Below are 26,023 nucleotides of genomic sequence, written 5' to 3'. Positions count from 1 at the left end.
GATGATAATGTTGATGACATTAATGAAAATTTATCATAATAACAACATACTTACAGTGATGACGGCACCGCTTAAATGTAATACCTATGCAACTAGAGGAACATTTAGCAGGGCGCACAGTTCAGAAAATATCAGTATCATCTATTCCGAAGACAATTCAATTAAGTATACAACAAAACATTCGATGATATAGTTCTTTAAACAAAATGTACAAAATGCGATAAGGTGACATAATACCTTTATGGTGACATTGGAAAGTGATAAAAGAAGAACGCTATCTTAAATAGTAAAGCTTGAGTTGAGGAACCACTAATACATCTTCAAACTTGTCATACCATTTTAACAAATAAATATGACAGGAAGCCCGTCTCTTCATCATTTCATTTCAAGGCCGTGCATGGAGCAACCTTTGAGTTGGTTTGAATTTGGTTTCCACATTTTTCCTCTTTCATCTTTTATTTCGTCTATTTTTTTTTTCATTCTCCTTCTTCTTTTGTACGTATTCCAAGAGCCTTTTATGAATAATTTCCTTTAAATTCGACATAAGCATTTAATAAATTTTGCAAGTCCGCTTATTCCATCTTTACATATAATACCGCTACATTCCCCCAGCTTCCACTCATGTCATTTAAAACAATGATCAAAAGCAAAATGTAAAATGATAGTAAAGTGCGCTGTTACATTGACTTATGATGCTCAGTCTTTTAAAATTGTTATCAAGTGATAAAGGAGTCTCATACCACGTGGCTATTTTCCCACAGGTTTTATCGCATGGGGTGCCGAAGTCTCATTTCGCTCGTAACTGGCTCACACGGGTAAATATTTCCCCATAGAGACGTGTGTTGAAATTCCAAAAAAAAAAAAAAAAATCTGTAAAATAGCCGGGAGAAATAAGGTGTTTCATCTTCGGTAAACTGAAAAAGTGAGCTATACCCTTTCATCCATCAAATTTCCAAGGGGAGTTCTTCAGCTCAAACTCTGTCCAAGGGTTCGCAAAGTCAGACTACGAGTTCTTTTTACTCAAAAAATCACATATTTTCTGTACATGCACCAATCAAATATAGTTCCTTCAAATTCCATGAGAAAAGCTTTCATCTTCCAACCAAAATGCAGTTTGTAGAGGAATTCATACTCAATATCTGCAGCCATTCAGTTTCTGCCAAACTGCCTTTTCTGATTTTTTTTTTTTTTTTTGGTCATTTATTTTAGTATCTTTGGTACGATTTTGTGATGCGGTCAGGTATATTCCATTATATTTACAGATGTGAGCCCTAACCCTTTCGTCAACCTGCCAATCCTAAACCTTACGGTTCCCTGGCGGGTTTCCCGTAATCAGGGAGGTGAGCACCTCCCTGCCGTAATATAGCATTTTCTACCTGCATTCTATCAGGGAGGTGATATAGATGCATAACGTGCAGATTTCACGATGAGATGATTTGATCGTGTGTAATTTACCGACAGCTGCTCAATGACAGTGGAGGTGGCAGTCGACTAAAATCACCTCGTTCTCAGTCTTCGTACTCCATTCGTCAACCTGCCAACCGTACACCTTGGCTCTCTGGCGGATCTCCCACACGGTAACCTAGTAACTATTTTTACAGCATTCATTGTTGTTTTCAGCATTTCATCGATTTTACCGATTTTACTATCATACAACTGCTCATTTCAAGGACAACACCAATACCATTTTGAAAATATCGCATCGAATTCGCTGAAAATCCACGATAAGTGACACACCTGTCCAGTGTCATTCTGGAGTTCCTTCATATTATGCTCCTATATCAGACAAGAACTGATGCATAAAGGATAATACACGCAGTATGTCTTTTTTAATTTCGCACGCGTTTTGTTGAAGTCTTTTTTTTTCTCTGCTCAGACGTAGAAAAGGACGGCCTGTGGAAAATACTGTAAAAAGAATTGAGCGCCCTCTTCGTTGAACTTGGCAAAGGAGTTAATCGCTTTATCGTTCACGGTGCGTCGTCTTTCCAAAACTGCTGGGGATGTGACCGTCGCACGTTCTCTGCTGTCCAGCTCGAACTCCACCACAGACGATCTCGGTGACGAGTCGACGTCGACGAGGCTCTCGTTGAAGTCGACGTTCTGGTCAAAGTTGAAGCTATATCGCCTGCAATAATCAAAACGTTGACTGTCACATTTCTATACAAAGTGCTTACGCTTGGGCATAACGGAAAGTATCACATAAACTGGTTCATTCTGTTAGCAAGATGTGCAAAGCTCCCTCTAAATTTCCACTTAAAAGAGTGTTAGTTGTCTAAAGTTATCACAGAAGAAAAGAAAATTTAAAGTTTCTACAGTGCTAGTCAAGAAGAAAATCTATCAGGACCAAAATCTAGAGTATGAAGAGATTCAAGATTTTCATTTTATCTCAAAATTGCTGTACTTGAAATCAGCCATGCTAGTAGATCAAACATGAAAAGCAAAGTGACGTCCGAAATACGAACGTTGTAAAATCCCTAAACACACAAGCAGAAAAGACCCTAAACAAGTTATTGCCGAACCAGTTTACGGCACAGTTCCCGATTACATTAACGGTCCTTGTAAACGGCACTATATCAGATACAACAGTCGCTTAGTGTGTCAGGAATGTGTAAAACGCGCAGTCAGTGGACAGTGCCTAGTTGGTTTCTTTACTTTGCAGTGAGAGAACATTCTAAACACTCCATGGAGCTAACTGTTAACATTAAAAGCAAATTGGATTAGGTAAATGGATGATATGTGGTTTTACAAATGTCTTGCTTCGATACTTTGAAATGAGGGGTGATTTGAACTATGCGTAATTGCGAACTGGTCTATAATATGAAGACAACATGATGATAGCCTAGAGAGGGAGACAATTTGAAAATCAATTTTCAATCCTCACGTGAAACATCCACGAGCTCAGGTATGTAGGTGTTCCAGAAGCTGCACGTATCTGCCCGAAGGGCTCTGTCTGTTGAGAACACGGGTTCGAGCCTCAGGTACTGCATTTCTGGTACACTAAACTTTGGCCATGTCACAGTCGCGGGGGAATTCGGGTTTCTGACGAATGTAGACGAGTAAGAAGAATTGTCCCTGGCTTATTCAGTATTTAGGCTACCTGCAATTTATGTTTTCGTAACTTGATAGGTTGAAATTCCACGACAGAGGATAAAAAGATGCGAAAATAAAAAAGATATCATTTTCACAAGAGTGCCATCCTGCTCTTAACAGTTTTTTTTTTCTATTGCATCAAATCAAGGGAACACTGCATCTTCCACAACTCAAAAGCAGACACCTGGTAAGAATTAGATGTCTCGTGTCTGGTCAGCTTAAAACAGTGATAGTACAGAAAACCATATAGTTGACCGGATACATTGCACATATCTTGATGGAATATGCTTTATTTGAATATGTACATGAATTTGATTAAGTACACTTTATCGTCTTGCCATTATGACATCATATTGAATATTGCTTGTCTACAAACATACTGTCTATTAAAGCTGAAAAAAATATTAATAATTGCATTCATATGGCGCTTTATGCTGGTGTTTGTAAGCGCTCTGGTGCTATTCATACAAGAAGACTAGCAAACACAATAACATTCGGACAATGAAAAACCAAAATAACAGTAACAAAAAGAAGAAAAAGAAAAAATGTTTTGTGACTCAAAGGCATTTTGCCCCACTTGCATGTGTTGTAACCGTATAGAATCCAAATAATTGAAAACACCCGTAAAATCAACTCTGTCTTCTTAGCCGCTGAGTAAATGTTGAAAAATACTTCACATCTTACCCATTTTTGGCGAAATTTGTCCAATATCTCATGACGTCTGCCATAAAGGTCTTTTCAAAGGGAGGCAAGATTGCTCTCGATTGGTCGACCTCTGGCAGAAAGGACCAGCCAAATACGTACTGGAACTCCTCACCGTGCGTAACGCCCATCCAGCCAGGTCCTATGGCGAGTTTCGTGATCTGGTACACCGATAGAGTGGGGACGTGCGTCATGTGGTAAAGGTATACGTCACCGGCGTCGCGCTCCGCGTACGCACGGCTTAGCGCGTCGGCGGGTGCCACGAATGTCTGGTCTGTGATCTGATAGGATGCGGAGAGAATAATAGAAGAATGAGATGATGAAAGAAATTCAAAAGGATTGAACGAGGAGGAGGAGTAGGAAGCTGAGGAGGAAGATATAGATGGGAGTTTCGCTTTTCTTCAGACAGCTTGGTATGGTTCAAGGGTTATTGCCTTGTGCTTGTCAGCAAGTTGTCACATCTCTGAATGGCGTTTGAGCTCGAGGATCCACACGGGATAATTTTGGATAACCGGTGCCCTCATGATTATGGGGCATACTGAATAGAATAGTAACCTTGAATTCTGTAGCTTATCAAACTTTCTACACAGGTTTCTTGGGAAGATTACGATGACGTACTGGGAAACCAATATGTCATAGAAATGTAAACCTCATACCACCATTAGCTGACAATTAGTTCGTCTGATTGTTCCCTTCAAAAACCATTTTTCTGATTCTGCATACAAGATGTGGAATCACTGTGCAACAGTAGATAATGTGATGGACTGTGAGCAAGGAAATCTTGGACTCAAGGATCCGGCTCCGGGCAAACACACCATGTCAAGGATGTCTCACGAGCAAGATCCTTCTTGACACAAACTAGATTATATTTTACAAGGCTGCGAGCCTGCAGGTGTGATAGGCAATGCCTTGGCAATAACTGAAAAAAAAAACTTCTGAAAGAGTGACAGTTTATAATATAGAAGTAAAGACCCATCCTGCGTATTACACAACCTCCTTGGTTGACTAAAAGTCGCCTTACACTCTGGACTCACCTCGGCAACGAAAGACTCTAAGTAATCAGCCTCTTGGTTGTCCACTTGTGTCCAGTTAAAGTATTCCTGGTCCATGGCCTTGAGCACGAGGTCGTTGACGAAACCGTACGTGAATCGGCCGTGCCACATATCGTACGTGTCGCGGTCCATGTGGGGCGGTTCGTCCGCTGTCATACTGCGGGGAAACGCCGCCAGAGCCCAGGCCGTGCCCTCATCGTGGTTCGAACCCAGGAGGACATTGGTGCGCTTGAACCGACCTTGAGTAACTAGCACTTCCGGGTTGTAGGGCAGAAATACCCCATCGATGACGGGTGCCGAGAGGAAGGAGAACTGTTGGAGACAAATATAGAGATGATGATGCATTATCGTTTAAAAATGTAACCACGTGACAAGTGAGATGAAGTCTTGCCAGGGAAAACAACACAGATCCCCAATTAATCGCTCGGTGAGAGTAATGACTGTGTGTAATATACTCACTCCATAACTAGTTTTTATCTTCAAATCAAAATCACATCAAACAACTTTTTGTCATTGCATACATTTTACTCATTAAATATATAGTCATGCCATCGAAAAAAAAATGATGCTATAATGTTTAAAAGTAAAATCCTTCCTGCTTACAGAATTCCTGCCAGCGAATGTTTGCATCTTTACCTGACTGTTTAACTGTTGTTTTATTGTTTGCTTGATTGATAATGTTTGCTTGCCTGACAGTCCGTTTCAGTCCGACAAGTTTTAGCGTCTTACCGACAGAGCGCTGGCAAGGATTTGTGCCGTCGACTGCCGGCGCAGACAGGCGATGAGAGTTCGGCTAGTAGTGGTCTGGCAGCCGAGGTTCTCCCCGACACGGAACGCTTCCTCGCGGGATCGCGCTGCGTCGTCCGAAAAGCCGAAAGGGGTTAAAGTACTTCCGCTCTGAAAAAACAAACAAACAAAAAACAGAGAGGTGAGGAGAGGAAGATAGAAAGAATTAACAAATATTGTCTTGACATCGTAAACTTTAATAATCACAGCACGATGGTGTTGCAAAAGTTCTTACCAGGTCAACAGTCATGACACTAGTACAACATAAAATGTATCGAATCAAGTCTCTTCGCATAGCTTGTCACGATCTTCATGATAAACTTGCACAAATTTCTTGATAATAATTCAAAACTTATCCGTTCACTATCATTTGTCATTCGTGTAAAAGATGTAAAGGAGTATTAATTTTTCATCCTGTCCAGGAAATTGTAGAAGAGCGCTGAATGTTGCTGTGCCATGCTCAGAGTTATGACGACATTCGCCACCGCAATGTGTTTGGTACAAACTAAGCGCTGGATGACAGTATGGCGTATACATTATCTCTATGTCCAGTTATTAACACCGAGATAACATGACGTTGTCATGAAGGATTGATTATTCAAGAATTTACTACTCCCCCTACCTGCATGATGGCATACTGGAAGAGATCTTGACTGAGGGGCGACACGAGGTGCAGGCCAATGCTGGTCCCGCCGGCGCTCTGGCCGAACAGTGTCACCCTTGTCGGGTCGCCGCCGAAATCTGGGACGCAATCACAGAGCATTTTGGGTTATTAAATAGCTATAGCAATAGACATTATCTGTCCTTTTAGTTACCTTTGATACCTGATTCACTGGGGAAAGGATCATCACAAACGGTTCTGGTTTAACAAATGCATCATCTACTTCTGTAGCGGTGAAAAGGTGAGAACGGACTACGTTAAGTCTCAACGTGCAACATCAATTTCCTTTTGACGGGCTTGCGAGTGAAATTAGCGCACATTTGGCACAGGAAAGGAGTTTAGGATGAAAAGACAAAAGTAAACAAACTTAAAGGATAAATTACGGGAATAGATAAAAGACAACATTTGGTAAGGTATTTTTATACAAACAGTTAAAATGGGGGAGCTAAAATATACTCACGGACTATGTTATCTTTTATCCAAGTCAAGGCCAGTACCTGGTCCATCATACCAAAGTTTCCCGGGGCTGACTCATCTCCTGTCGGTACGAGTTATCGCCAAGAGTAATTCAGAAGCAGCTTTAGACTACAAAAAGACGTCGAATCACAAAGATATCTTGCTTCAAATGCTAAGACAGTATTCATAGATTTAAGGTATGTGATATGCCTTGATATATCTTTCCACTGCATGACGAAGATAGTTAACGGACAAGTTCACCTTCATTAACATAAGGATTGAGAGAATGTAGCAATATTAGTAGAACACATCATTGAAAGTTTGAGGAAAATCGGACAATCCGTTCAAGAGTTATGAATTTTTGAAGTTTTTGTGCAGTCCCCGCTGGAAGAGAAGACTACTGCAGTGTATGATGTCACATGCGTACAACAATATAAGGAAAATATAAAGAGAATTTCACAAAATTTCATCTTTTGAAAAAAGTACACATTCCCTTGACTCGTTACTGACATATGTTATCGGTAATATTATTCCCATTGCCTTTAGAAAGAGGCAAGTCAAGTGCTCTTTTATTATGCGAAAAAAAGTGAAAATATGTTGAATTTTCTTTACATTTTCTTTATACTGTTGTACTCATATGACATCACGAGCCTCAGTAGTCTCCTCATCCAGCGGTTCCAACACAAAAGTTTTAAAAATTCATAACTTTTGCATCGATTGTCCAATTTTCCTCAAACTTTCAATGATGTGTTCTACTAATATTGCTGCATTCTCTCAATCCTTATTATAATGAAGGTGAACTTGTCCTTTAATAAGGGCACAACAAATTCACACTTTACTTTTCGTTATACAGGTTACTATGTATGTAAATATTTGCATGAAATTCTAATTCAAAATGTTGCTTCTGCAGAAATTTTAAGCCATGGCAAGAAAAAAAAAGGGTTATCACAAATTTTGCACTTTTGGGGACATCACCATTGATTATTCATTTTCAAGAGGTTGGTTTTCTCTTTTAAAACTATCTTTTGTTTACCTCCTCTTAATAATAGAAAAAAAAATGACCGTAAAATAAGTTTATCTGGTAAATATCCAGATATCCTTTTTATCTAATTGTCATCACCTGAAAATCAAACAGATCAAACACTTTCTATCAAACGACAATTGTTGTGCTAATTGTGAGGCCACGGAGGTATTAGGTGATACTCATATAGTGTGGTCGGGAAGGGGGGGGGGGGGTGGGGTACTTGGTCAGCCTCTCCGTACCTCCTGGGTGTGGCAAAGTCCACATTTTCAATATGCCCTACATGATCAATTATCATTCTCTTTTACTATTACAGAGATCTTCTGATGAAAGAAAATAATATGATTTATTGCAATTTGACGATGTTGTTATTAGAATCATCATTATCGCTAGATATGGTATCTGCTATTATGCCCAGTTAGACGTTGCCGTAGTACTAGTTCTTAAAAGGGTTATACGCATAACATTTATTATACTCACCTTATGATAAAATACGTGCTCTACCGATGCGTGTATTGGTAAAATACTTTAAACTTTCAGATATTTATATCCCTGTTAATTGATCATAGCTGTGACTGAATACTTGTTTTCACTTTTTCCCAGTCTTCTTCTTCTTCTCCCCCCCCCCCCCTCCTCTCTCTCTCTTCTTAACTTTCTCCATACCTCAGCTGCCGCAACGTAAAACGATTCTTTCCAAGATACCTGTACTGAGAAATCCAAAAGGGCCAAGTCTGTAGTTTATGGTTACCACGATGACGTCACCAAAAGCAGCCAATGCCGAGCCGCCATACCAGGCCCGGCCTCCAGTGCCCGTGTTGTACGCACCTCCGTGAATCCATACCATCACTGGCAAGAGGTTCGCCTTTAGGTAGATAACAGTGTGGTACAAGTTTCATCAAGCAAATTAATTACATGCGTTTCCGGCAACTCTTCCTGCTTTTTAGACTTAAAGAATTTAAAAGTGTTTTGTCGTTGTTGCTGTCATGGTTGTTTTTGTGTCGCAGGTTATTCCGAATGAACGTGTAGCAGCTTATAGCATATATGATCACACATTGCTTTTATACAGCAGGTGAGCAGCAATAGTGCATTAACCCTCTGTGTGCTTTTGAGTGCTGATTGACGCAAAAAGTCCAAAGTCCCTGCCACCGAAAGGGTTAACTTTAATGCCAATACTAGGGAGCTTTAGATTTTAGACGCGCGGACGTTCAAAGAGAAAAAAACATGATCTGAGCGTGCGCAGTAGCGCGGATCAAGTTACTGCGCACGCTCAGATCATGTTTTTTTCTCTTTGAACGTCCGCGCGTCTAAAATCTAAAGCTCCATAATATACTGACGCGGGAATACGTCATGTTCCACAGTATTATCTATCGACCAAACAATGCAACGTGTGCATTGAGTTGAGTTGAGTTGAATTGAGTTGTCAGTTGGAAGAAATTTGAATAAGATAAATGCGTCAACACTCCATGACAAAAATGACAGAATCCGTATTTATGTGACTCCCCGTTTATTATTCAAGCCGCATAGTCGGCATAGTCGGCGAAAATATATTGTGACGTCGAACAGTTATTTATATTGCTAAATGAACAAAGCTATCATTTTTTTAATTTATGGGACTTTTGGATACTTTGATGGAGAGTTTTCGGTGTCCTCAACCGCCTTCAGATACATAGTACATTGTTGTTGGGTGATGTCCGTTCTGCTAGATGAAAATGAGGTTCGTTATTCCGAAGGTTCATTTATCCTGAAATAATAATATAAGATAGTTAATAATAAAGATAGTTAATCCGTAAAATGCATAGACGGTGCTTACTGACGAACCTTCAGAATTACGAACCTTATTTCGTTTTCCGGTTTACGAATCTTCGAAATAATGAACTGAAACCATTTTTATTTACAAAACTGAATGCCGTAACTGTTCAGTCCCTGCATCGCCGTGTGTGACGTTTCAACTTGGTAATTAAAGGTTAGGGCCCCTACTACTGGTGGCGCCTAATTACGTCGAGAAAATACGTTGTACCATTGCCGTTTTGGACACATGAATTATAACTTGGAGTTGCAAGAGTATTTAGAAATGTTGTAAAATAACAAGCAAATTTGTGGTTACGCGGAATTTTAGTCCAGTACGTCAGCCAAAGTAGGCCACAACTGGCAAACTGGGATTATAGCCACTTAGCTGTCCACACACAACATCGCGATAATGATACGATGATATCGGTTCTCGTCAGCCAAGATCGCCCAATCAGTTGGTTGATACTAATGTTTGTCATTCTGCTAATGCTACCTGTAACTCCCTACGCATGTCAAACGGATTTGCTCCTATTGTGATCACAGTTCACGGATAACATGGGATCGGAAGGGGTGTGACAATGGGTATGGGCAAAACAAATTTACAGCAAGTTTCGCCATCCCGCAATATTCTGCAAACGGCACAAAATGTTGACGAAATAAGTGTAATGAAACAACATTTAATCCAATTTATCAGGGAATATTATGTTTAATAGATCAGGATCATTACTCTTCTTTATTTCAGCACTGCCGGTAAGGCAATCACATGTCCGACAGCAACAAAATGTATAAATACGTGAATTGTAACCAGTTTTCTTTGTCGTTCGAAATTATTCTCTACGCAGAAAGCAGAGTGGTATTGTAAGATAAATCTTATTTCAACCTCAGGACCGACATGTTATGGCAATAAATTAAAAGACACAGTGTCTGATAAGGTGATTCAATTGAATGTCAAGAAAATTTGCTTAGCATTTTGAAGGATCGTTTCCACCACTAAGATGATCAGTGGCTAACAGTTTATATATCTAGCAAAAATATTTTATACTTTCATCATTTTCGCAAAGACACTTACCACCGGCTGAGGTACGTAAACATTGAGGTAAAGGCAGTCTTCGTCTTTACCGCCGAGCCGACCGGGTAGGACCTGCGGGCAGATCGGTCGAAAATACGTGGCATTCCACACCCCTATCCACGCCTCCTTCGGCACAGGATTGGCAAATCGAAGATCGCCAGTCGGCGGCTCAGCGAACGGGATGCCGAGATAGACGTCGATGTCCCTGTCGACCCGCAGGTAGAAACGCTCGTCAAGATGGTCTGTGTAGCCTGAGAGATATATTCACACTGGAAATTTTTCTTGCTGAACGTTTTGTAAGTGTAATACGTTCATACCCTACGTTTGCAATGATCTTTCAATGTCTTTCGTAAACTAAGACTGACCAACATTTGGTCACTTGGTCAAATCTTCTATCAAGTGAATGCTTCTGAGGAGATGTTCTTTCTCCGATGACACGAAAACCCATGCACACCTTTTGAGTACAACGAGCCGAGGATAATTTCATGGTGTTTTGAAACATTAACAGATATCTATGTACATGAACAATCTAAAGACGGAAAGAATATAATGTTGCATTTATATGGGTGGGTTGAAATTATTGTTATGATTTGTGATTGTCCATGCTTACAACACTAAATGTCAAAGTATTTCAATCTGATTCTACGATAAGTGAATCACAAAAAAAAAAAAAAAATTATAAGGAATGTAAAAGACTACAATCAAAGCGAAATGTATGGATAATGAAAGAAAAATAACGTTCACCCTACCTTCTACAGCGCCTGCTGACGTATTCACCATGGGGCCTGCTACTCCCGTTCGAAAGGAGCTCACCAAGACTGCTATAATTCCGACACAGTAATTACAACACAATGCCTGCATTGTTGATCACGTTACGATCTGATTTCACACGGATGTATTTCCCTGAAGTTAATTCAGTGAAATTTTCGGAGGAAACATGCGTGTGTAATATAAAAGATGTGTTTATATGAACCGACTTGACATCCTCGGGGTCTTCCTATTTTCCTGCTCCGTTCTGGATATTAACGTTTTTAACTTCGACACGATTTCAAGCCGTCTGACCAAGCAGTCATGAATTAGTCATCCAGTCGTGAACTGACCACTGCAATCAATTGAGCGATAGTGGATATCTAATTCCTAGGTCAAGATTTGTTGTTCTTTGTTGATTTCCTTAATCCTTGTAACAAAGTAAACTGAGCAGAGATTTGTTAGAGTTGTGTCAAAACAAACACAGCGTCCTTTTTCCAGCGATATAGGCCATGATGGCGCTATTCATTTTCCTCACTCATAGTCCTTTTAGAGATTACGTCCGAACAGACAGTTTCTGTAAGGTATGACAATAAATGTATGTTTCTTTTTCTACAGCCTAGTAACTAAGCATTTCATCCACCTGCTTCCTCACATTAAGTTCCATAGACAGAAATTCACTTAGTTGTTGCTATAGGTTGTGCAAGCCTCCGGCAAACGTTGTGGTTGTTAACGGTAACTTTTGTGAACAAAGCATGCATAAATTTGAGTACAGTCCAGGACAGGTCTATTGAATATTTAAATACGTACTATACATGCCAAGTTTGTTTTTTTCTTTCTACTAGTTCTCTTCACATTACTTGGCTACGCCCACAAAACAAAAAACAAAAACAAAAGCTCTTCCAAACCAAGATTCTGTTGATGACCTCATCTGCCAATCCACGCTAATGTACCAATATGATTAACACATGATTTTGAAATGCACCTTCCCCTAGAACGAGCATGTTGTTGTTGTTGTTGTTGTTGTTGTTGTTGTTGTTGTTGTTGTTGTTGTATGCAAGTATTCTGAAGAAAAATATTATAGAAATTATTGTAGAATAAAAATGGCATGTATTTAGATATTCATTTCGACACAAAAGTGATGTTTAGGATATCATAAATCAATATAGTCAATATGCCTTTGCATTCCTGCAGGTCCTTTGGATATGCTTAAAAAAAAAAGAGCTTGTTAAGGTTCCACTGACAAAAGCAAAGTTTTCTTCTTGGGGCTCACGATAATGATTCATCAGGAACATTGTTTTCGGTATATACGGATATATATGTGCCTCTCTCTGCTTCTGTCTGTCTCTCTCTGTCTCTCTCTCTCTTTCCACTCAGGTAATATCTTTTCTGTTTTAAACATATTATTTCAATAAAGGCTTTGAATTTGTTGTGCGTGACCGTAACATGAGGCGAGGTAAAAAAAAGAAAGAATAACAGAGACGTTTGTTTTAATTCTAACTTAGAAATGTAGGTAGAAGAAAAAACAAAATCCCACGGCTGTTCAGTTAAGATAATCAACTTTACACTTTACTGGGATTATTACTTTGATGAATGAAATTTCGATTTTATGAATCGCTGAAAAGATCCTTCTCGTCGTTCTTTTCTTTATTATTATAAGTATCAATATCATTGTTATCGGTATATCCTTTATTGGCACAATCATGAGTGTCATTACGAGTTATGTAATTGTTATCGTCGTAAATAGAAACTGATAATGATTACCTTGCACACAACCATTAACAAAGTCACTGAGACTTTGGCCTGAACGAACCAAACTAACCAAATAAAGAAGACAAACAGAGTGATACACCGCACCTAACAAAACTACCTAAGACAAGGAGTGCTTCGTAACTGCCACCATGTTCTTTGGGAAATCGTCTATAAATGTTCCTTTATCTCGACATGATATATCGACACAAAAAGTCACACATGTTTCACTATATTTCTTAAACAGTATGAGCATGTATCAGTGCTGAGACTGGTGTGTCTGTGTGTATATACATTTATATATTTGTGTGTCTTTTTGCATAAAATGTGTGAGTGTGTGATTGTACGTGTGTGTTTTTGTGTGCATATAGACCAAATATTGACCGAGTGTGATGCTTGTTGACCTTCGTTTCGTCTCAGGTCATACAGCATGCATGACAAAAGCACCTATGTATGCGACTGAGTTTACTTCACGGCTTTGCTAATTGCGTTATTCACTAATATGCAGCGCTGAGTTGTTGTTATCCCTGTTTATGAAAAATGTTGGAAAAACAATCTTGATTTCCAAGTTCATGAAATGCCACCACAAGCTAAAATCTCATTAGCATACCTAATACTATTCATGGGTGAGAGATATTCACTTTATAGCTTTTCTCGTCATGGTCCAAGTCCACATCAGACTGGGGCCGGGGAACCAGAGCCGGGGAATCGACACACTAACTTTTGCCTTGGGGACTGGCGGGGGGGGGGGGGGGGGGGGGGGGGGGGGGGGGGGGGGGGGGGGGGGGGGGGGGGGGGGGGGTCTCGCGCTCATCTGAGTGTCAAACAGTCACCACCCATGTATTTTTGCAGACTATTTCCCCGAACACAGCAAACTTGGAGAGGAGGTAGCTTTTCAGGGTCCCTATGGGGGGGGGGGCATGATGTTTGACCCCTGTTGGCCTTTGGGTGGCCTTCTTGAACAAATTAAAATCTTGTCACCCTAGGGATGCTAGCTACCTAGTGAATTTGGTTTAAAATCGTCATGGGACTCAAGAAGAAGTTGAAAAATGATGTGAAAAGTGGGTCCCAATTTGTCCCCCCCCCCCCACACACACACACGCACATCCACTTTGATCAAACTTGAAAGTTCAGTCAACAACGTACTTATACTCATAGCATACCTAAGCTGTTCTGTCGCTCCTTATTCTAGATAAGAAGATGTTGAAAGATTCTTTGATTTGGGGGGCTTTGGGAAAGAATTCACGCTGGACGGACGCCGGAAGACGAATGAATGCAACAGCTCACTTGAGCAAGGCTCAGTTGAGCTATATGGTAAAAAAAAAAGGGGGAGGCAAGTGGAAAAAAATGGCAAAAACATTTTTTAAAAAGCAAATCCATGAGGGTTCCGCCTTCCTACCATCAAAGCTGAAAGGGGGGGGGGTGAAGGGAGAAACCACTACCCCTCCCAATCCCCCACCCAGGTCTGGAGCCGTTCAAGCCCCCCCCCCCCCCCACACACACACACACCCTTTTATAATAATTTAAATTAATTACCATTCATGCAATACAAATATAATTTTACGCTGATACCGCTGTACAAAGTAAAAGAATAATCACACATTTTTATCAAAATTAACAAAAGTGATTATACTCTTTATACAAATACTTACACACGCACACACACACACACACACACATGCCAAAAATGCTTTTGATGCTGCTTTTGAACTGTAACAACAGATGGCGTCGGAATGGGTTATTATAGAATAAAAAAGAAGGGTGTGTTTGAAATACACGTTCCAAGGGTCGGGAACCCATTAAAACACACACACACACACACACACACACACACACACACACACACACACACACACATCAAATATTACCTTCCACAACAAAGCTTTAGATTTTGAGATATCACATAAACTCGGAAACTTCATTGATTTTATGTGTGCTTTGTTTTGTTTCTTCTTGATAATGCTGTTTGATTGTTTATTTGAAAACGAAATAACTATATAAAAAACTAATCAGTAATTATGTAACTATCTATAGACGTTGACCCCTCTTCTTGCGCCCTCATTCCTCCCCAACTCATTCATGTCTAATTCCTTTCCCCTTCCTTCATCACTGTTCATTTCTTGTCGTCCATGTTTATGATACCTTCAATTCATGATTAAAATGTTGTACCAGACACATTCCCTGCATACTTGAACATTACAAACATGAATCCATGCATAAGACCTTTGGAAATGATTCAAATTCACACAAATAAGAAGAAAATGATAGGTAAAAATGGATAGATTATGTTGTTTATCGCAGTTTTTTAATAATAGGAAATCTACATTACTCGTAAACTACAAAAGAAAGCACGCACATTTCACGCGAGAGAAAAAAAAAAACAAGCATATTCTTGGCACTTACGAAGCACTTAAAAAGCGGAGCTTTAAGGATTCAGACCTTACAATGCATTCGAAAAAAAAAAACGCCCTCGGCCAAACGACAGTATAAAATACTTACAATCAATATAAATGTAGACATAAAATCATACTAATTTTCCCTAATCCATTCTCTGGATTAGCAATTCCTACATGTTTCTATATATACGGGACCGTATGTCGTTGGCTATTCATTGTTTTCTAGACAATGATTCTTTGCAGTATTGAGCAAGTTCACATAATATTTCTTCATACTGTTAGAGCATCTACATACAGGACGTAGATTAAGTTATGTGTTCTTTATTTCCTTCATAGATTTACATTGTCATTTTGCTGTACGATTTGATATGATCAGCGTTCACCTGGTTTCCACTTATGGACCTCCAAATCCTCAAATTCCAGACTCATTTTAACACTCTATGTATCTACAAAAATACAAACACAAAAATACCCTCATTCAGCAGATGCCACATATTCGCATACATGTATTATCATCACATCATCATCGTTCAACTTTAGCGTACGAAATCCATTTTGCATCAAACCTACAACAAACTTAACCTTCCGCTTAGCAAAAACACAGGCATATATTACTATCATGACTGCCACCTATAGGGATAAAAGCATCCCACGTTAAAAACTTTGAACTATAAATAACTGTTTTTATAAGAATATCCCTTAATTTCTTAAGATGAAGATTCTTCAATTTTTTAAATTTCCGCGAGGACAGTTATAGCCCTATCATTTACCAACATACTTATAACCTACTTGATATGTAAAAAACACGCTAAATTACCAGAGTTGATATATCTTGTTGCTTTCGATTTGATCAAAGTGGTTGCTCTTGCTGTACCAACGAGGGAGACGAAACTTATTGTCAAAGGATAATCTATCCCGGCCTCTTTTGCATAAAAGTCGAGATAGAACATAAGACAACAAATTAAACATAAGTCTCTGAATATTCACCTCTGATTGGCTGAAAGCTGAATTACGTTTGATTTTGTGACTTTATGTTTGATTCCATCTTTACATGCCACAGGGCCTTGGTATAACTGCCCTGGGAGTTACCCTCCATGGAGTGGAGAGGTAAATGGTAGCATGTCCAACAGCTTATCATACACACAGAATAGAATTTATATCAATTGGGTGCAATGTAGATTTCTGGAGCTGGCACTGCCAAACTTAGATATCGTATAAGGCCTTCTCCAATGACTTGTTGGCTTCGATATCATGTTGATTGAGTTGAAATGAATGAGACACTCCCGACTTCGCGAAGACTACTGACGAAGGGAGTTTTCCATCGAAGCTACATGGGCGTGGCGTCGTCCGAAATCAATGTGTCAAGCACTGCAGAAAACAGTGTAGAAAAATGACAATGTTATGAGTTGGCGGCAAGAAATCATGTCGCGGCTCGAATGCGTTCGATCGTGTAACGCGCTCAGAGCTGGGGGCCATCAGATTTATAAATCTGTGTCGAAACAAGGATAGATGTACAGTATAAATTGGCAAAGGGGTGTAGGACAAAGCTCATAATGCCTTTTCTTATGGTGAATTGAAAATTCTTCTTCTGCATCTGCTTCTTCTTTCTTTCTATTTTTTTTTTTTGGGGGGGGGTGGGAGGGGGTGCTATAGTACCTCATGCAGGAAGTATGTGTGCTTACGCGAGCCAAAGGATAATATTTTAGAGAAATTGGGTCTTTGTATTGAGTTTATGGTGACTGCCTTCGTATCATAACCCTCAAAAGATTGGCATCTAACCGTAACATTTCTACGAACGACAGAACAAAGACTGAAATGATATTGCAATTCCTGTAAAACGCTCGAAAAAAAAAAGCACGATTATCTTATCAAAAATTGCAAAAATGCATTTTAGTATTCCGAATCGGTCCAGGATAAGACAACAACATTTGATTTACTGTTCACACATATCAGGGACCAGCAAGAATGTTATTATCCAATCTGTGCTTAAGATGATTTGGAAGTCCATAGGATGTGACAAAGAGTGACCTTACTGATTGAAGGACAGGTTTCTTAACGAAACAGACAGAGAAGTGTTTCTTTTTATGACTCATTAAATTTGTCTGCTTATAGTCCAGGCTAGAAGGCACCCAACCTTGTTTTTTGATATATACAATGTTTTTTGATGATTTCTTGTCAATTCGAGGGTGCTGATTCCAAATCCGATTGATGCCACTCGCGTAACCTTGAGCATTTTCGGCAAAATGCAAAAATCCAAAATGGCCGCACGATATGCTAATTCGGCCGTGATAAACACAATAATGTGCATCATATGACCAATTATTCCACCAAACTTTGTACATTTCTGTTCCTAGAGTTACTCCATCTGCATTGCAAAAATTTTAATTCCATATAGGTTCATTTAGTATTTAAAGCTCATTTTTTATTCAAAATGGCCGCCATTCCTATGCTTATGTACTATATGAATGGCAAAACATATGCATGGAAATATAGAACAAATTTACTGTATTTCCAGTCCCGTACCTACGCTGTCATGAAGTGTTGCATGTGCAATACAAATATTTTGGGTGTCACTTGCAATATAGAGGCCCTACATGTACATTTGAGCACTTAATATTCATAAACCTTATGATGTTTAACACAGTTTCTTATATATTTCATTTTGTCTCAACGAATATAAGTTCACTAAACGTCTCGCAAGAAATCAATATACCATCATATTCTACATGCCTAACACAATATATTAAGAAGCCTAGATGCATGGTATTTATCAAATAATGTTGAAAATGGAGGGGAAGCTAGAAAGCAAAGCTTCTAACATGCATTCCCCTATAAAACCATATCAACAAAGTACAGAAAAATCCTTTACAGTAAGTGCAGAGGTACATGGTTGCAGACAAAAACACATCGGACATTAATGACACAACTAAAAACCCTTTACATTGTAGGGTTGTTGTTTTTTTTCCAGCAAAGAGTTGTGGGGGGGGGGGGTGGAGGGAGGAGTCCTGAGGCGAGTTTGAAATGGATCATAACCTCCATCACTTGATATGATATAATTTGGAAGTACCGCCTTGATATTATCGAGCAAACTTGATTTTCTTCTTGAATTAACACAACAACAAAAACTGGGGAAGGCATAAACTGTCCAAGCGCAATACCATACAAACTATTCATCAATGTTCATTAAACAACCAACCAGCAATGTTAGATACCTCTTTCAGTTTTCTCACAGTTCCCAGGTGTTGATAATATACACTTTGACATAATGATCGCATTCAGTCTTGTCTGATACCCGGAAAACTATTGTCTTTAAGGAACCCTTTAATTGGATGTTTTGTAGCAGGCGACATCAGCCCCAAATTTGCAGAATTCTCAGGCTTAAGATGCATATTAGCCCTGCAATTGCTTTAATTACAACCACATCTGGTGATGTTCAGCACTTCCTCAGGGGTCAGAGGGCAAGTATTTGCCATAGAAACAGAATGAAGACATGAAGACTTGCTTGATCACCACCCTTTGAAGCCCTATGGCTTTGTTGCCAGGCCAGAGACAGTTGTAGGTAACTTGGGTGGTATCAGAGATGACATCAGATCAGCATCTGCACCAACCTGTTTTGGGGTCAAAGCTTTCAAGTTGCGGGAGGGAAATCTAGGCTTGTGGGATTTCAGACGCATTGATGGCAGGTTGTTCAAGGGGGTATTTCATGAAGCGTTTTGTCAGATCTTTTCTTTTTGACAAACTGTTATAAGCTACAAAAATCCTTGCATCTGATTGGCTGAGAGCAAATGTGTCAAATTTGTCAGACAAAACGCTTCATGAAATGCCCCCATGCTTTCGTGTTTAGAAGGTCAGGGTATGCGTTGACGGCACTGGTGACACTTGCCATCCTTTCCTTTCAGCGTGAGGGAGAGTGATCGAGTGCCAGTGAAAGAGGGTAGACTTCCTTAGCCTATGCTTGGAAGGCTTGCCACAGATGGCTACCTTGAACATAGCGCTGGCAAGATGGTTACTAAGATGGAAGGCATGGGTCTGATGATAATAAAGGTTGGGGCAAAGTCTCCAGAAGGTGAAGTACTCCTCTATTGTCTTGAGATGGGTCAGTACTCGGCTGATGTCATCCAAGGACTTTCTATGAGATGTAAAGGCGAGATCATCTGCAAACTTCCTACGTGAGGTGAATGTTATGTCACCATGTATATGTTAAAAAGAGCTCTAGTGGAGTTAGTTTACAGCCACCATTAAGGAGGCCATCATTAAGAGTCTTAACACTGCTGGTCTGGTTACCTAGAACAATCCAGAATCTGCAATTGCTGAAGATTAAAGACAAGCAGTGTGAAGTTGTTATAACAAAGGCCGGCGGAATGTTTTCAAAAGCTTGGGGGCCCACTTCCGGGTTTCATGGGCTAACAAGAAAAAAAAAAAGGTCTTCAGTGGATAAACATACACTCACCGAGATCACACTTCAAGATCTCTATCTATTTCTATTTATTGTCTGAGTGCCACTTACGTACTTCCAGGTTAAAAAAAAGTGTGGGGGTCCAAAGTGATGACACTTTATGTATTCCTTTGTACGGCGCACAAAAAGTGTGGGGGCCCGAGCCCCCACGGCCCCCACATCTACCATATATAATTCATCCGGGTTAACAAGAAAAAAAATTGGGCATTGTTTTCATTTCAGAGATTTGACGACGGGAAGTGAGGTGGTCCCTTTTTTTCCACTTTCCCCTGCCTCATGTTCTTTCTCGGATGAGGGGACTGAAAAGTTTGTGTAACAGCGCTTTTAGATAACGTAGAACAGGACAGGTAATTGGAAATTTCATTTGTGTCATCATCTAGGATTAAGCCTTTTAATTCAGTAAATCAGAGTCAGAGTGAACATCTCAAGACAAGTAAATACTAGATGTTATTACCTAATAATTCCTGATAAACAATGTTGATGTTGGCGTCAACTAAAGCTTTGGTGGATTTTTCCAAATTCCTGAGGGAAAATTCAGATTGAAATAGCAAATTTGGACGTTTGCATCAACAAATAAAACAGCTTTTGAAACTAACAACAACCTTCTGATTTAATCAGCACACAAATTGATAAACAGTGTACCGAGTGACAGAAAAAAAAATATTTCCATGTACACTTTGCCGATCATTGTGCAGGGGTATATGAGTGGCATCCATTTTGAAGTTTTGTATCAAGAAGAATATAATTAGCCTAAAAACAATAAATTTTCATTTTGTTTGCTTGTTTGTTTACTCGTTTTGCTAGTGGCACTCATCAGATTTGCTTTGCACATGCAAAACTTGATAAAAGCGTAGGTATGTGACTGAAAATTCGTCTTCTATTTCTATGCATATTTTTTTTTTTGCCATTCATATAGTACATGAGTATAGGAATGGCGGCCATTTTGAATTGAAAATAAGCTTAAAATACTAAATGTACCTCTTCAAATGAAAAATTTCTTGCATGTGCAAGTAGAATTACTCAAGGAACAAAAATTTAAAAAACTTTGATGGAATAATTGGTCATAAAATTGACATAACTGGGATTATCATGGCCGAATTAGCATATCGTGCGGCCATTTTGGATTTTTGCATTTTGCCGAAAATGCTCAAGGTTACGCGAGTGGCATCAATCGGATTTGGAATCAGCACCCTCGAATTGACAAGAAACCATCAAAAAACATTGTATATATGAAAAAACAAGGTTAGGTGTACTTTCTATGGAGCCTAGCCTGGACTATTATCACTTTTACGCTCTTAATGAGGGATCAAAGTCTAAGTTAGCGTTTGTTATCAAAATTTCCTCGATAAGTTTTAACAGTTTCAACAGAGTATCGATTTGGTATGCCTTTGTGTTGTTGGGACGAGGTATGAATGCGCATCATTATATCCCTTTGCCGTTGTACCAGCTTCGCAGTTTCTTGTGTAAGCATCACTTGTGTTTCAGGAATTTGTGAACTTGGGAACTAAACAAAGTTATGTCTAGAAGGGGCTGCTTATCATGCCAGGATTTCTGCAGTGTAGTGCTAACACGGTACACATTCTGCGATGTATGTAATGTTATGCGAATGTCCTTCGTATGTGTGTGAGCGTATGGGTTTTATAATAATGTGTGAAAAAGAAGACGCAGTGCCATAATTTTTTTATACTGCTAGAGATTCAATAAAGAATAAGGGGGGGGGGGAGGATAGATGAAGTTTGAATGCGCAAACCTCCGCTAAGGCCATAGGAACGTAACGAACATATCCACCACATTTCATCTAAATCCGTCCAGAGCTATAGTACATCTGAGAGCAATACTGCCGACAGAAAAATGATAAATCAAACTCGGCAAAATAAATAAATAAGTAAATAAATAACACTGTTGGAGGAGGAAAACATGAGTAGATACATTATGATTATTGCTCCAACAGCTATTCAACAGACTTTTTTTTAATAGAAGTTTGTAAAATCTTTGTTCAATTCAATCATAGTTTATTTCCAATCAACGAAAATCAAAACATAATACATAATACAAAATATACATGTCATGAAATGATATTGTCCAAACGTTTACAAATGATTCATGTAGTATACAAAATAAATTATATACAACAACATATGTACAATAATTACGAGGAACAATGCATGTATACTTCGTGAGCGTTCGTTAAATAACTTCAGTTATGGAAAATAGCGATCCACTAAAAAGCAAAGCTTGTGGGACGTGGATCGCTAGATAAATAATGAGTAAACAATATATAATTCAAGGTGTGTGTTTTTTTTTTTTTTTACAGCTATTGTATTAGATATAGATTACTTAAGTCATTTGTAAAAATATAGTTATTTTAAGATACGCTGGCTTCGGCAATAATAAGAAATAAGAATAGAGTATCAATGCTAATGCCCAGACAGTGTTCATTGAACTGCGTGTACCGGGAAAATATGACAAGGACGACACATTCGTACAGACATTCAGTTACCCACACACATATAAGACGCGAGACAGTACCGAGAAGAGAGAAGACAATAACAATACAAGTCTACGAAGAACAAAAGACAGGAAAGGAAGAGGAAAGAAGAGAGAAGAGAGGTCTGCATACAGAACACGCCAAGTGCTGCGACATCAGGACAGGTGAAACCTCAAACATGAATTAAAGCAATTTAAACTATCTAGAATTATAAGTATAAGATAGTAAGTGTTTTCTGAATTTGTATTTAAATGTGAGGAATTTGGGGGAATCTTTTAAGCTATTATCTAGATTATTCCAAAGTCTGGGTCCGGTATAAAGAAATGTATTTTGGGCATGTGCGGTTCTCATTAATGGAAGATGGAATTCGTCGGATCGTCGCGTAGGATAGTTATGTACATGACTGTTTCGATGAAATGAGTCGTGAAATATTTTGGGTAAAAAGTTGCTGTTATAATTAAACATGAACTGGCCAAGTTGAAACACATAGTAGTAGGTACACATAAGTTTGTATGTACAAATGTCTTTGGTAATGATCAATTCATGTACAATTCATGTTCCTGGCAATATCAAATCCAATGAAATCCTTCAGGATCAATTCAAGTCATACTGGAAACTCCCAGTTTGATGTAAAATGATATCGATTTTAAGCATTTTGTCATAAACATATGTTTGTGTTTTAAAGAAAAACAAGACAGGGAAAATGGGGAAATATATAAATGGGGAAATATAGAGAGGAAATTTATACTTACAAGTGCAATCCAAACGAAAAACCAAGGCCAGAAGAAAATGCTTATGCAGCAATGGAGACAATGGTTAATCGGTGGTCTGAAAATTGAAAACATTATAAGAAAAAAATGCAATGTAAGTTGTAAGATAGACCAAAAATTATCTGTTTAAAGAAAAAATAGATACCTTAGTTTAAATTTTCATCATCGGAAGGAAAAAAAAAAAATTCTAACATCATGACACCTTTTCATATTTTGTTCTAACAGAAAAAAAAAAGAGTCTGATGGGATTCGAGTTGGATACAAGGAAAATACGAGTTTGATACGAGTGGGTTACGAGTAAGATACGTGACAATTTGTCCCTCTTTCGCCTATACAGGTTTTTATTTCAACATAAGATATTTCCCCGCCCCCTCCCCCCCCCAAAAAAAAAAAAGAAATCAAATTACAGTGTATGTGTTTCTATCATCCTTTCAGATATACGTGACAACGTTATTTGATGACAATGCCTTGAAAAAGAGAGAGAGAGAGAGAATGATTGTATATGAACGAGAAAAGAAAACTCACTTTTCGTGAACCACAATTGTTTGAGCAACAGGTTGAGTACCCCCAGCAACGTAGGTCGTAGTCGTTGTCGTCTGGGATTGGCCATAGACCGGTGGCTGGTAACCGGGCTGCGCCGGCGGGTATCCGGGCTGAACCGGCGGGTATCCGGGCTGAGCCGGCGGGTAGGGAGCCCCTGCGTCGTACGGTGGAGGATAACCTTTATCCCCATCGGGCTTTTGAATGGAAAATACAAATGAATTGTTTGTGATTATATAATGATAGCTGTGATATAACAATGATGATGATGCCATAAAAGCTTTGACGGTAGTTTTGTGCAAGAATATAAATTTAGCCTTTATGCTATAGGGTAATGAAAATTCTGATACCCTTTACTGCCTTGTCATGAGAGAGAGAAAAAAAAAATCACGGAAAATTAAACACCAAGACAGGGCCAGATATTGTTTCATACCTCTTACAAGTGTAGACCGATCCATTTGGTCCTCGGATATTCGTCTTTGAGTGTTTGTAATACCTAGTTCAACATGGCTATAATGATAAGAGGGCATATTATTCAAGTACAGGTTTTGACGGTGTGTATCATCGTCTACAGTTCGCAGAGAGATCTTAATGCATGATTTATCTATTCAGTATTAAATTCTGCTTGTGATATTGCTATTTTCTTATTGTCTTTTGACATGTTGACTCAGGAATTGATATAAACGGTGTAGATAGATCCACTGTGTAGTATATTCCATAATACAAGGTTCGAAGTGTTGTATAGTATTCATTCGAGAGTAAGTGTCTTGGGATAGTCACCCGCTGAATTGAAATATTTGGATAATAGACATTGAAATCTTGGTCCTAGATGTTTATCAAATTCTATTTCTGCAGTCGAAAGTAAAATAGAAGAAACAACGATAGCAGTGACCTGTTTACTAATGTCGTTATGTTGTAGCTCTCAGAATACATTAAAAAAAAAACGCCAGGCAATCGGTATTTCATGCAAGTCACTAATTGCCTGGCTGCTTGTTCACTTGAGTGTTAAGAGAAATAGTCTTCCACAAATTACACCATGTCTAAATCCTCTTGTTTTCCTCCCCCTTTTTTCGCATATACAAGGATCAGCATCACTCACTTTATTAGATAGAAACATTATTTAAGTCAAAAACCAATGCAAGCTTTGTGAAATTTCATATCATGTATTTCGATGTGACTTCTATATCATTGTAAAAACAGTTCGTATACTTGTAATTTCTAAAACATTGTGCATAGCCATAATGCTCACAAGTTCATTGTATCATTGACTGTCGATTCTTAGTCGGTAATTCTGCAACCATCAAACTGGTGCTTACTGTATCGAGTACTTAGTCTACTAGTTGTCGCGAAGTTAAGTTTCTCGGCAACTTTATTATGACCACAACGTATATAGACGTGTCAATAATATGTGTTACTTCATGAAAACAGAAATATGAATTATAAATGAATGGATGAAAAGGTGCTTACGGCTTCTGCTGGTTGTTTTCCGTACTCCATTGTCCTGTTCTCTGATTTCTTGAGCGAAATTCTGCCAAGTGTGATACGCAAGGCGCAGACAGATATGCCTATCCTTCAAGAAAGACTTGGTTGGGTGTAACTACAAACGAACGGACGACCTTCGTCTCTTGAAGACAATTATAGTGTTGCATTAAACGAAGTGCGTATATGAAAATGATATCATGGTGATGATCTTGCTTTATCTCATGGCTTCAGATAAAGCATCCACAGTCTCATGAAAGGGTATTTCGAACTCCCTCTATTGGTAGCAAATATACAGGACTGCTTATTGTGATTGACAGATTATCCTCATCTCGTATATGGGACACGAAATGGCGGCCAGTAAACTTTACAGATTAACAACTTTTGAACGGACTGTCCGAATTTCCTCAAACTTTCACTGATGTGTCCTACATCATTCACTCAATCCACATGTATATTTCGGGAAGTGTTCCCTATAAACCTTAACAATTTTGCATGTCCCTCATGCAAAGTGTAGCAATGTCATAGTCATGTGTCGCGTTGATACCCAGCTACACTACTTGATGACAACCTTGGGTGATGTTCGTTAGGTTCGTTATTCCGAAAGTTCGTTACTCCGAAAGTTACTTTATACGGAATGTTAGTTATTCCGAAACACATATATTCGATAGAACTAGATGTTTATTCGTCCGAAATGAAATATTTTTTTGTAATTTCATTACAATGCTTCATTTTTGGACTAACACACCCTTCAGAATAGCAAACATTATTTC

At 38.9% G+C, this 26,023-nt stretch overlaps 1 protein-coding gene across 1 annotated transcript; it reads right to left on the bottom strand.

The window, feature by feature from the left end:
- Positions 1-1,872: 1,872 nt before the first annotated feature.
- On the bottom strand, positions 1,873-25,268 carry LOC140237847 (acetylcholinesterase-like). The gene is made up of 13 exons (XM_072317777.1): positions 25,239-25,268; positions 23,797-23,968; positions 11,375-11,446; positions 10,626-10,876; positions 8,471-8,630; positions 6,752-6,829; positions 6,253-6,371; positions 5,574-5,741; positions 4,827-5,156; positions 3,775-4,073; positions 2,882-3,039; positions 2,653-2,692; positions 1,873-2,125 (listed from the first exon to the last, which is right to left on the bottom strand). The coding sequence occupies exons 1-13, from the start codon at positions 25,266-25,268 to the stop codon at positions 1,873-1,875; spliced, it is 2,130 nt and encodes a 709-aa protein (XP_072173878.1).
- Positions 25,269-26,023: the final 755 nt, after the last annotated feature.

The sequence above is a fragment of the Diadema setosum genome, chromosome 14, assembly GCF_964275005.1.
Source record: "Diadema setosum chromosome 14, eeDiaSeto1, whole genome shotgun sequence".
In the NCBI taxonomy this organism is placed as follows: domain Eukaryota; kingdom Metazoa; phylum Echinodermata; class Echinoidea; order Diadematoida; family Diadematidae; genus Diadema; species Diadema setosum.
This window is presented reverse-complemented; position numbering and strand designations above follow the sequence as displayed.

Coding starts and splice junctions, on each gene's coding strand:
- LOC140237847 (XM_072317777.1), bottom strand. CDS start 25,268: ATGGAGTACGGAAAACAACCAGCAGAAGCC. Junction 6,830..8,470: donor TTTTGGATTTCTCAGTACAG/GTATCTTGGAAA, acceptor TCGTACCGACAG/GAGATGAGTCAGCCCCGGGA. Junction 5,157..5,573: donor TCCTTGCCAGCGCTCTGTCG/GTAAGACGCTAA, acceptor TGTCTCCAACAG/TTCTCCTTCCTCTCGGCACC.